Source organism: Delphinus delphis, chromosome 8 (assembly GCF_949987515.2).
Source record: "Delphinus delphis chromosome 8, mDelDel1.2, whole genome shotgun sequence".
NCBI lineage: Eukaryota > Metazoa > Chordata > Mammalia > Artiodactyla > Delphinidae > Delphinus > Delphinus delphis.
The window spans coordinates 72,794,788-72,807,119 of record NC_082690.1 but is presented as its reverse complement, the minus strand read 5'-3'; the positions used below and the strand labels follow the sequence as shown (position 1 = coordinate 72,807,119).

General features: G+C 44.3%; 1 protein-coding gene across 1 annotated transcript in view; it reads left to right on the top strand.

The window, feature by feature from the left end:
* The first annotated feature begins 4,340 nt into the window (after nt 1-4,340).
* SERGEF (secretion regulating guanine nucleotide exchange factor) overlaps nt 4,341-12,332 on the top strand; it is a 219,134-nt gene continuing 211,142 nt past the window's right edge. The window contains exons 1-4 of the mRNA XM_060017337.1: nt 4,341-4,408; nt 7,913-8,048; nt 9,243-9,398; nt 10,372-10,466. Of these exons, the coding sequence (XP_059873320.1) occupies nt 4,349-4,408; nt 7,913-8,048; nt 9,243-9,398; nt 10,372-10,466 (447 nt within the window). The 5' untranslated portion in view covers nt 4,341-4,348. The remainder of the gene's footprint in view (nt 4,409-7,912; nt 8,049-9,242; nt 9,399-10,371; nt 10,467-12,332) is intronic.

Below are 12,332 nucleotides of genomic sequence, written 5' to 3'. Positions count from 1 at the left end.
TTTTTTGTCAAATGTATGTTAAAAACTGATTTAAATGTATATTAGCAATTTCATTAGTTTCAGAAATCTGTGAGTTCCTTATACTTCTTTAAAAAGCCTACAAATATGTGATGTAAGGGGAGCGAGACACACCTGGAACCTAGAAACCACTTTTTGGAATTCTTGATAAAGTCTCAGTCTCATGTTCCTCATCTGTAAAGTGAGCTAAATCTACTTTACTGGGTTATTGTAAGAATTATGTTGTGAGAGGACTTGTAAAAAGAAACATTAGCCATATGTAAAGAACCATTAATCTCCTAATCAGAGATCCCCATAGCTTCTGGATGATTTTTATCTTCCTTCAGAGGGAATTAACTTTTGCGTCGAGCAGATAGCATATAATGGCAGGGGAAGCTCACCTTAGTCCTAGCAGGGATTAAGCCAACTTGAAGCTGCGTTTCAGTCTTTGTGAGAGCTGGTTTATTTCCAGTTCACCTCTACTCTTACGGTGCAGCCCTTTAGGGATCTCAAAGGAAAGCTACGTGTGTGTACCAGGGCTTCTCCTTGGGGACCCTGGACTCCTACTTTTCTTTACTCTCATTCCACCCCACCTCCCGACACCATAAAATTGCTAAAAGTACTGTTCAGTTTCTCAGCTTCTCAGCTGCTGCTTTCAGCCCAGTTTCTTAGCCTCCAAGTCACTGCTTGCTAATTAGCAAATGCTTCAAGCAGAAAAGTAGTGCCAAATATAATCTCTCAGCTTTTAGATCTTGGCCCTCCAAGTTCTGGCTGCTTTGATAGCTCTCCGATGACTGGAAACAGATTTTAAAAATATTTCCCCCCAGTTTTTCTAATTGTTTTTGGTGAGAGAACTGGTCTGTAGCTAGCTAATCTGCATTTAAAGTGGAAATCTGACCTTGGAGTAACTCATTTAACTTCTTTGAGCCTTAGTTTTCTCATCTATAAAATAACGATTCCAACAATACTTATCATACCAGTAATACTGAGAGGATCAAATAAGATCATCTAAAAGAAAAAATTCCCTAACCTGTATAGTATAGAGAGATACTCTGTATACTTGAAATACTTTATATTTTCCTCTTATGGGGAGACAAATCACCTGAAAGTGATACCAATTTAAATCTAGCTCCATTCAAGAACTGCAACTCAACCAAGCTGCTAATGGGAAGAGCTAGTCAGTGGTACGTACATAGGTGAAATCGTAGCTGCATTTCAACCCATCTCAACACTTCCAAGGAATTGTATTATGGGATATAACATAATAATATAACTGTAAGTTAAAGTTACAGTTAATATAAATTGATGCATGTATATTCAAGGGATGAAATTGGAAAAAAACTGTATCCTTTCAGACCCTTTCTCTATGAAAACTGACTCTGGGTAGTTCCTTCTTGTCCCTTTGGATGAAATCTCAGGTCCCTGTCTTGAATTTTCTGCTCACTCTAAGTCCTTAGCTTCTAATCTCCCTCTCCACGCCCCCCCCATTTCAGTCTTCAAATTCCAGTGTTCTGTAAAAGTTCAAAACATTAGATTTTAAGGTTAAAGTTTTTCTTCTTCTCTAGAACTGAGAAAGGAAGAGGTGTGCTTTGTGTCTTTATTTTCTCGCTCCTTTTTTCTTGCTCACAAGGATGCCTCTGGCTTCTCCAGGGTTTGGGAATGGTGGTGGGGAGGAGAGGTAAGGAGTAGCAAGTTCTTTTTGGTCTGATACTGTTGTGAGTTGGCATATGTGCTTTCTGTACTTGGTAAGTATTTAATGCTGACTCATTCTCTGTGGGTGTTTTGAAACACCTTCCCGCTTCTTATTTCTTGGGATCTCTTGATGTGGGTAAACATACCTCTCTGACTGGGCTGTTGAATTCATCTCGCTCAGCCTCTAGGAATCTAGTAGTCAACTCTCCTGTGGGTGTCCCTTCAGCTCTCCAGAAATTCCCTTGGACTGGGTCTAAAACCATCCCCTGGCCAATTTGCTCATGCTTGGGAAACACTCACATGGGAGATACTCAGACATTCTTTGTCTTAAAAAAGACATAAAAGACCTCTGGGCATGAAAGACCTCTCCAAAGCATCAATCTCTTTGCTGAACTCTCAGAGCAGTTATCTGGCCACAAGCCATTGGACATTTCTCAGCACGAACTGGACAGCAACCTGCCCGGCCCCAATCTGGAGGGATACATGCCAAGCTCTCTTAGTGGCCCTGCTGACGCAGGCCTTTCCTTAGAAACGAGATGGGCAAGACTCACAGCACATTGATAACTACCGCCACACATCCTATCAGAATGCTCTCTCAGCCTCTCCAACCTCTTTCATAGCCTGGGAGCCATACACTGATTTCTAGACACCTCATTCACAGGTTCTGCTTTGGTGGTTTTGTACCTCACTTTATTATGTGGGAGGTATTGGCACTTAATACCTTAGGGTCTTAGCCAAAATGGAGATGGGAAGGGTCCCATTTTTACACTATCACACATGCTTAAAAGGAATGGTCAGGCAAGAGGGATGAGATATGGGAACATATGTATAACTGATTCACTTTGTTATAAAGCAGAAACTAACACACCATTGTAAAGCAATTATACTCCAATAAAGATGTAAAAAAAAATGGTCAGAATAAAAAAGGCCACTCATAAAACAGTCAGCAAACAGTATAGTTTTTGCACATCAAGTTCTCTTGAGAATGAAGAGCTGCTTTGCCTTTCTAAAGTTTGCATGTTTATTAGCATGGTCCTCCCTGTTCTCAAGATGCCACAGGCTGGAGAGGTAAAGGTGAGGTGCTGCCCCTAAGTGGTCTTAAGGCAGAAACACCAAGGAGTGGGTGGAGTGGAAGAATGGGAAGGACTGTAAGAGCTCGGGGAGACACTTCTCAGGGCCTCCAGGCATAAACGGTGATGAGTACTGGAGGCTTGTGTCAGTAGAAGGGTCAAGAACTACTGAATATGGATTATCTTCTTTAATGTGACCCCATTTGTACCCACAGATAATGTGTGGCTTGGAAAATGTGGGTTATGTACAAAAAGTACAAAAAAGAAAATAAAAATGACCTGTAATCCACCACCCAGCGTGTGCGTGTGTGTGTAAAATTGGTATAATATTTACTTTAATGACATATCATGAATATTTCCCTTATTTATTATCTTCCAGAACATGTTTTTAATGGCAGCCTAGTATTCAATTGCATGGCTATATAATTTAATCAATCTGATTTTGGATTTTAAGGTAGTTTCTAAGGTCTTTACTATTATATGTAACCCCATAATGAATAACTTGCAGTCTAAGGGTTTGTGCATAGTTCCATTTTTTTCTTGTGATAGAGGAATAGAAGTGGAATTACTAGCTAAATATCTAAGTATCTATTTTCATATTCCTAATATGCTTTGCCACATTTTCCTTCAGAAAAATTGTGCTTATTTAGCTCCTACCGGTAGTGTATGAGGGTGTCTGATAAAAGCCATTTTATATGAAAATTTTTGGTGGGTGAAAATTATCCAGTTATTATCCAAGTCATTACCTTGATGATCGGAATCCGGGCCAGGGCCATGCTGGGAGCGCTGAGGGTTAGAAGGCCGCCCCGGGAAGGAGTCAGTGAGAACCAGCCTCCTTAGTTGTGTCGGGGTGTGTGTTCTCGCTCCGTGCCAGGCGCTGAGGGCGACGGCAACGATGCAAGACACTACACTCGCCCACCAGGAAGCTCCCTCCGATTTTGCAAACTGCACACCAAAGCGGGCCCAAAGACAGTTCGCCCTAAGACACTGGGTCAGGACTCTTTCCACCCCCTCCCAGGCTCAAGTTCTTCCCCATCAAAGGGTGATGCAATCCCCGTCCTGTCAGCCGTTCTGGGCTGTCGTGGGACTCTAACCTGAGGGAGCTTTGTGAACTTTTGAGCGTAGTGCACTCGTATAGAATTTTCACTCAACACAAGGAGTTCGAGGGGAGGAGGGAAAGAGAGGCAGAGCGTCCCAGCGAGACCGGAGGCCGCGGGCGGAGACGCTCAGAGCGCGCCGGGACTGGGTGACTGGGAGGCGGCTCCGTGAGATACTTATTCTCTCCCGCCGGCGCCAGGTTAGCGGCAGCAAGAGGGAGCGGTCCGCGGCCCCGCCCACTGCGCGGCCCCCTTCCAACCACAGACCCTTCCCAGTGCCGGCCCCACACCCAAGTCACCAATCCCTCCCCAGGCCGGCCCGTCCCTTGGCAAGCCTCTCCCCAGGCGGGCCCCGCCCCCGCTCCGCCCCCGCGCTTGCCCCACACCTCAGACACCAATCCCTCCCCCGTGCCCGCCCCTCCCCCGAGAGCCCGCCCCCGCGCCAGCCACCACCCCCCCCCGCCACCGGAAGTGCCGTCGGAGCGTTCCAGCATGGAGCGCGAGCCGAGCGCCACGGCAGCCGCCCCTGCTGCGGCCGCGCTCTTCGCCTGGGTACGTGACTCCGCCTCCGGGCCGTGGCCGCTGGGACTGAGGGGCGCACAGACGCTGGGAGCGCCCGGCCTCGGCGTGGGCGGTTCTGGGGCCAGGCAGCCGAGGTCCGAGAGGCGCTCCGGGTTGGAGGATCCTGGGCTGGGGGCTGAGGAGGAGAGGGCGGGGAGGGAAGGGTTTTCATGGGGTGACTTAAGGCTTCTGGCTGGTGGGGTCCAGACCGGAGGGGCGGCGGCGCAGTGGGAAGAACCTGCCTCCAGGACAGAGCGTCTGGGTCCGCGACAGACTTCAGGCCCGGATAGCGCCGGGAGAGGCGGAGCGGAGGGCTCTGTGGAGAGAGGATCTCCCCGTCCCAGAGCCCCGTGGGGCCACCTGTGCCCTTCACCCTCCCATTGCCAGGAGGATGAAGGCCTTTCCCCAGCCCCACCCCAGCCTGGCCGGAGCAGCCTTTGGTGTGGGGCCGGCGGTGTTGGGCCGTGCACAAGGCGGAGACCCTGCATAGTTACTGATACTCGGCTGTGACCGGGTCTTGCCTGCACGGAGGGTGTGGGAGTCTGCGCTGGTGTCGGTTTGACGGGAGCATTGAGAGACAGGGTCATCTTTATGTGTCGTGGCTGGAAGAGAGGAGAGTCTGTGCACAGGAGTGTGTGGCAGGCAGCCGACCAGATGCACGGGAACAAACATAGTCTTGTAGTTCTTCATAGCACATGCTTGTAATGAAACGTATAACTTGTTAATGTCGGTCTCCTTGGCCAGAATGTAGGCGTCATGAGGGTGGGTGCCGTGCATGTCTTGTATGGTGCCTGGCTTGTGCCTGGCACGTTGTAAGGTGCTCAGTACATATTTGTTGACTAATGGATGAATGAGTACCTGTTGTGTGCCGAGCTATGTGCTGGTCTTTTGGGAACAACAAAAGAGTGAAAGACTTCCAGCTCTCGTGTTGGGGGCGGTGGGGGGAAGAGAATAAGACCTTTACTGCTGTTAAAACCAGTATGTATAGACTAATTTGCAAAATGGCGATTATCAGTACCAGGCAACATTTATTGAGTGCAAGACTGCTGCAGACCGGCAGACGGGAGAGCGTGGTGTGGCCCGAGGTGGTCTGGCTGTGTCTTTGGGGTGGTACTGGAACTGGGGGTGGAATTAGGGATTGAATGTGTGCCTGGGTGGGTGCTTATCCCAGGCCAGGGACTGGGGTCTGTGTAGACAGAGGAAACATCTGACAGAAAAAGCCTTTCATATATGGCCTTGTCAGTACTGAAGCAAAAATACTGTTGAACCTAACTTCGTTGCTGTGCTTGGAGGCTTGCTGGTATTTTCTTCCTGAGGCATTATCTGTGTGGAGGAGTGTATTAGTTTGTTGGGCTGCCATAACAAAATACCACAGACTGGGAGGCTCAAACAATGGAAATTTATTTTCTCGCAGTTGTGGAGGGTAGAAGTCCAAGATCAAGGTGTCAGCAGGTTTAGTTTCATCTGGGGCCTCTTTGGCTTATAGATGGCCTCCTTCTTGCTGTGTCCTCATGTGGCTTTTTCTGTGGGTGGGAGCATTCATGTGTTTCTTCTTATAAGGATACCAGTCATATTGGATTAGGGTCCCATCCTTATGACCTCATGGAAGCTTAACTACCTTTTTAAAGGCCGTATCTCGAAAAACAGTCACAGTCTGAGGTACTGGACGTTAGGGTTTCAACAAATGAATTTCAGCAGAACACAATTCAGTTCATAACAAGGGGATTTACCTTTTTGGATGTGTGTGTGTGTGTGTGTGTGTGTGTGTGTGTGTGTGTGTGTGTCTTATGTCTGGAGTGTTTGTAAGGAAGGCAAATACAGCTGTAATAGATTGTATTAAAATTTCCTTTTGTTTTGCTTTATGATGGATTTAGGGCCTCTTGCTGCATTACAAAAATTTGGTGCCATTGTTTGAATCTCATAACGCTGGCTCAGCAACCTGTAGCCCTGGTAATGGGGCAGCCATGGAGATCTCATGGATAGCAGAGAAATCCTCTGCACATGCTTTCCACTTCACACCGTGCAAGTCTTTCATTTGCTCTTTCCTGAGGGACTCATAGGGTCTTACATTAATTCACTGTAAAATATATGCACACCTTCTTTGGGCCAGCACCATTTCAGGTGTGGGGGAAATAGCAGTGAGCAGAACAAAGCTCCTGCCATCATGGAGTTACTTAACTCTCTGAGCCTTAGTTTCTTCATCTATGAAATGAATGATAATGCCCCGCACCCTGTGGAATTAAAGGGGAATGCCCAGCACACAGAGAAGCGCTCAGTAGTTGGTTGCTAATATTGCCCTGAGGGCCTCTGGGACCTGTGTCCCTGCATGGCTCCCTCATCCAGCATGGAGTCCTTGCAGCCCAGATGGCTGTGGAATAGACCACAAGGGGCAGGAGTTTGTATATATATATGCATTTTTTGGTAGTTATTTTAAATCACTTTTTTTCATTCAGGTGTCTTCAAAAACAAACACATTTTAAAAATTTTACTACTCAAGAACCAACCAGCAGTTGGTGGTTGGAGAAATTATAAGGATTTCCAGAATCTTAATAAGATTTTCCCTGCAGGTCCATAATCCCTTATCTTCAATATTGAATACAAAAAGCTCTGTAAACCCAGAACTGACCTGACATGAGGCTGTTTATAGTCTTTGCCCACTAACTATTTGTACTGTTTACTGCAGAAATAATGCTGTTTTACTTATGGGGTGCTGCTCCCAGACCTTGCAGCAGTGTATATGATTTATATACTGTATTACTTTTCTAAAGTCTATAAAATTCTGAGTCTGAAGTACATCTGGCTGCAAGGGTTCCAGATTAGGGATTCTGGACCTTTATCATATAATAACGACAACAGACATATTGCCCATCAAGGGGAAATCTGTTTCCTTAGAGGAATCTCACCATGTGAATCTTACAGTAACAAAACATTGTACTTGGAAAGGCCCTTAGAGATTGTTGCCAACCTCTTTCACCTGTTTCAAATGAAATAACAATGGTGTGCCTTGCTTGAGGGCACAAAATCCTCAGCTAACTTTGATTCCAGAAAGTCATTGCCAGTTTTCCCAGTGAGGGTGTGGGGAGATGGGACAAGAACTAGTCCTAGCGTATTTCCCACCCACTTCGTTCCTATTTTTCTTGATTATTTCTTTCCGTGACTTCCCTAGATAATTACCGTTTATCAGAAGGAACTCCTATGCTGTCCGCTAAAGGCAACACATGTAGGCTGGGGCATTGGAAGGGGAAGGCGAAGAGTATCACTGGATGAGTTGTGGATGCTGAGAGCTCCTCTCACATGGAAATCGTGGTGTTCTGGGGATGGGGCCACCGTCCAAGTGTGGGTTGCGTATAACAACTTCTTAAGAAAAAGTCTATGAAATCTCATCTGTTATAAGCTCTGAGAGGAACGTGAGGGTGAGAAAGATAGGGACAGGTAAATTCAAATTGACAGTTGGGGTTCCCATAGTTTTTCATCCTTGGCTTATTTTATCCCTAGGGTGCAAATAGCTATGGGCAACTTGGCCTTGGCCACAAGGAAGATGTGCTTTTGCCCCAGCAGCTGAGCGACTTCTGTAATCCTGGATGTGTCAAGAGGATCACGGGAGGAGGGGGTCACTCTGCTGTTGTCACAGGTAACTTCCTTCAAGAATATATTTTCTCTCATTTTCTTATTTAGACATTCTCCCCTAGGGTGTTATATTACTATCTTTCAACCTTTTGTATTTTGCAGAGGACAACTTTTTTGTGAAGGAATCACGCTACCATCAGAGAATGGCAGATTGTCAGAGCTGAAAGGATTTCAGAGATCAAGGCCACCCCTCTTTTCCCCTCGCCCGCTCTCCAAATGAGCCTCAGAGAGGAAAATTGCTTAAGGTTACAAGACAAGTAGTGGCCGAGTTGCAACATATATTACATTTTATACCATAGATTGATATTTAACTTTCATATATGAGTTAGAAGTCTTGGCAGTTAAATCGAATATTCCTTGAGAGCAAGAATTTTATATTTTCCATAATCTTCCCTCAGAGTACCTAGGATAGTACTTAATAAGTACTACAAGCACTATAATATTGCAAAGGAGGGCATATTGCATCCTGGTTAAGAACATGAACTCTGGAATCAAACCGTGTGGGTTTAAATCCTGGTTCTCTTAATTGTTAACTGTGTGGCCTTGGGCAGATTACTTAATTTCTCTGTGCCACAGTTGCCTCTCTGTTACATGGTGATAATAATGATGAGAAACAATGAGTTAACAGGGCTGTATTATGACTTTCATGAGTCCTTGACACTTTTGCCTTTGTGGACACCTCCTTCCATAAAGAAATATTTAAAATTATGTTTACAGCTGCACTGACATAAAGATTAATATAATCCAGGCTAGATTTAGTATTACATATTCCTATTACATATATTTTTTTATTAAAAAATTAGATTAAAACATTTTTGTGGGCTTCTACAAGTATGGTGGGCCCCAGGCACTGTGCCTGAAGGATAAGTCAGCCCCACGCCTGAGGCCCTCAGAAGAGTACTTGGCACATTCTACATCCTGAATAAACGTTGGCTTTTATTGTTATGGCAGATGCTCAATTTGGTAATTGATTGGCCACTGCTGTAGGACTTGGAGTTTCCATTTAGATGTTAGATTGGAGCCCCTTGGACTTGTGCCATTTGGTCCAGAACACATTAACATGCATGGCTTATTAACTTGGGTGGGAAAAAAGTTAGTTGGGTCCATGACTCCAAATAATTAATGAAATCCTTTTGCTCATCTTAGCAGTTGTAATTTCCCCTGTTCACACTACCACTAAAACCTTTATATTTTGCAGATGAAGGAAGCCTTTTTGTCTGTGGCCTGAACAAAGATGGGCAACTGGGGCTTGGTCACACCGAGGATGTCCTGTACTTTACCCCCTGCAAATCCCTCCTTGGATGTCCCGTCCAACAGGTGGCCTGTGGCTGGGATTTTACCATTATACTTACAGGTGAGTGTACTCCTAGGTAAATCTTTATCACCACAAAGGCTTTGGGTGAGAAGAGCATGATGTTGGGCCCTGATTAAATGAAATCCTCGTTGTATTTAAAAACACACACAAGTGTTCTCTCTGGTTGTCAAGAAAGTTGCAGGGTGCATTTTGCAAGGAGGGTTTTAACAGTTAAGGAGATAGGGCTGGAAAATCTGGACTGTAATTATTAGAATCTAAACAATAGCTCTCATTTATGAAGTACTTAGTGTGGGCCTGTGTCAGAGTTGTAGGGAGTCAGTAGGTAACACTCTGTTTCTTGCTCACATTTGGGATCAATTGTGAGACAATCACAGAGCAGTCAGACAGGTAGAGATCAAATTATCAGCTTTTTACTGATAAAGACTAAATTGGAGGGCAAGGTTAATTGTCAGGCCAAGAGGTTCTGCTAATACTCCTCTGATCCAAACCCACTCCCCAAACTCTAGGCCTCCCCCGTAGGGGAAGCCCTTACTATGTGTCAGCCCAGAGTGCCTGAGAGGAAGGTGCCAAAGCCATACTGTGCTGTTCCTTCTCCCAAACTCACCAACTGGCTGGGTTACCCCTCCTCCCCTAGAAAGCAGTGAGAATGGGGAAGGGCAGGGAGAAAGGCCTGGAGTATATTAAAATTATGGAAATTCCATCTCATGGAAATATGAAAAGTGGGAGATAAGTATCCTCCATCCCAACACTAGGCACATGGCTAAGCATTCTCCACAGCTAACTTGTCATTAATTAGGTGGTGTAGTGGATAGCCTGTGTAAAACGCTTAGCCCAGTGCCCACTGTTTTTGTTCCTAGGGGGATAGAGAAGGGCGTATGGACTGAATGTGCTGGAGCCCAGGGCCCCACTCACTCCTCTCATTCCTTTTGCTCTTCTCATCCTTCAGCATTTACCCATTTGTCACAGATGTCTTACTTCTTAGATTTGCAATTCAAGTATTTCTATTTTGCAGAAAATGGTCAAGTTCTATCATGTGGATCCAATTCCTTTGGCCAATTAGGAATTCCTCATGGGCCTCGAAGATGTGTGGTCCCCCAGGCCATTGAGGTAAGGACAGCCCCTAATATTGAGCTTGCCTGTGTACTGTGAAAGTGTCTCCAGGTATCAGTTATCCCTCCCTGGACTAAAAGACTGGCTGGGCCCCTGAAAACCCATGGGGTAGTTAGAATTTAAGTTGAAAAACTCAGGTTCTCCTGGGAAAAATTAGGTTGGAGGGATGGATATTGTGAGTGAAAAGCCTCTGTTAGCTCTCATACATGTTATAATTTTTTGTGAAATAAAACAATAAAAGTAATATATCTTATAATGACATTAATGACATTTTACAGTTCTAAAAGTCGTCATAGTGGAAACTGTGTTAGAAACAGGTCCAGTGGGAATTGACTCGCCTAAAGACACTAAGTAAGGCAGATGGCATAGGCCCGCACTGTCCAGTGGGAATGTCATGTGAGCCACATATGTAACTTAAATGTGTCTAGCAGTGCCATTTAAAAAAGTAAAAAAAAAAGGTGAAATTAATTTTTAAAATAACAGCTTTATTGAGATATAAGTCGTATACCATAAAATTTACCCTTTAAAAATGTATGTTTCAGTGGTTTTTAGTATACTCACAGAGATGTGCAGCTACCACCATCATCTAATTTTAGACCATTTTCATTATCACAAAAGAAACTGCGTACCCAATAGCAGTTAACTCCCATTTTCCCCTCCCACCCCCTGATGACTGCTAATCTGTATCTGTGGATTTGCCTATTCTGGGCATTTCACATAAATGGAATCATACAATATGTAGCCTTTTGTGGATGGCTTCTTTTACTTCACATGATGTTTTTAAGTTTCACCCAAGTCATGGTATGACATGGTAAAATTAATTTTAACAACTTTTAAACTACTATAATGTAGCCAAACTATTATTATTTCATTTTATATGTCATCTATATAAAACTTTATTAATGAGATATTTTATATTCTTTCATTTATATGTAGACTTTTTTCTGGTGTACATGTTTTACTTAGAGTATATCTCAATTCAGTCTAGTCACATTTCAAGTGTTCAACAGCCATGTGTAGTTAGAGGCTACCATATTGGACAGCACAAGTGTAAGATAGGACGCCTGGTTTTAGTTCAGAGCTCTTTTCACTGCATCATACTTAAAATGTACACATTTTTGTGAAGATTATATTGTAAGCGAACTTTTAGAGGAATTATGCTGGAATCTAAGATGAGTTTCACCACCTAAGCTGCTCCACTCATATCTAATTTCCTTAAACAGTGACTAAGAGTGGGAGATCTGTTTTCACTGGAGAGAGCTTAGGTCTGCTCCTATCACTTTGCTGAATTCTAATTGCTGGTATTGTGGGGTATTATTTGGGGTCATGGTTTGGGCTGTTCTAACAAAAATATTATAGACTGGATGGCTTAAACAGCAAACATTTAATTTTCACAGCTCCAGAGGGTGGGAAGTCCAAAATCAAGGCACTGGCATTTTTGATATTTGGTGAGGGCTCACTTTCTGGTTCATAGACAACCATCTTTTTTCTGTGTCCTTACATGCCACCAGAAGGGGAAAGGCGCTCTCTGGGGTCTCTTTTATAAGGGCATTAATCCCATTCATAAGGGCTCTGCTCTCATGACCTACTCACCTTCCAAAGGACCCACCTCCAAATACTATTATGTGTTGGGGATTAGGTCTCAACATGCATTTCCTAAGAACACAGACACTGAGTCTGTAGCACATGGTATGCATGGAAGTCTAGACTCTGTAGTCCCTGTTGTAAGAAGTGCTACAGCTTCTAGTTGCAAATAGGTAGCTTTTTAAGAACACTATGTATAAGTTATAATTAATTTAGCTTAAGTCACATGGTTAAAGAAGACAGAGAGGAGCAATGGTTAAATATGTTGGATGACAGAAT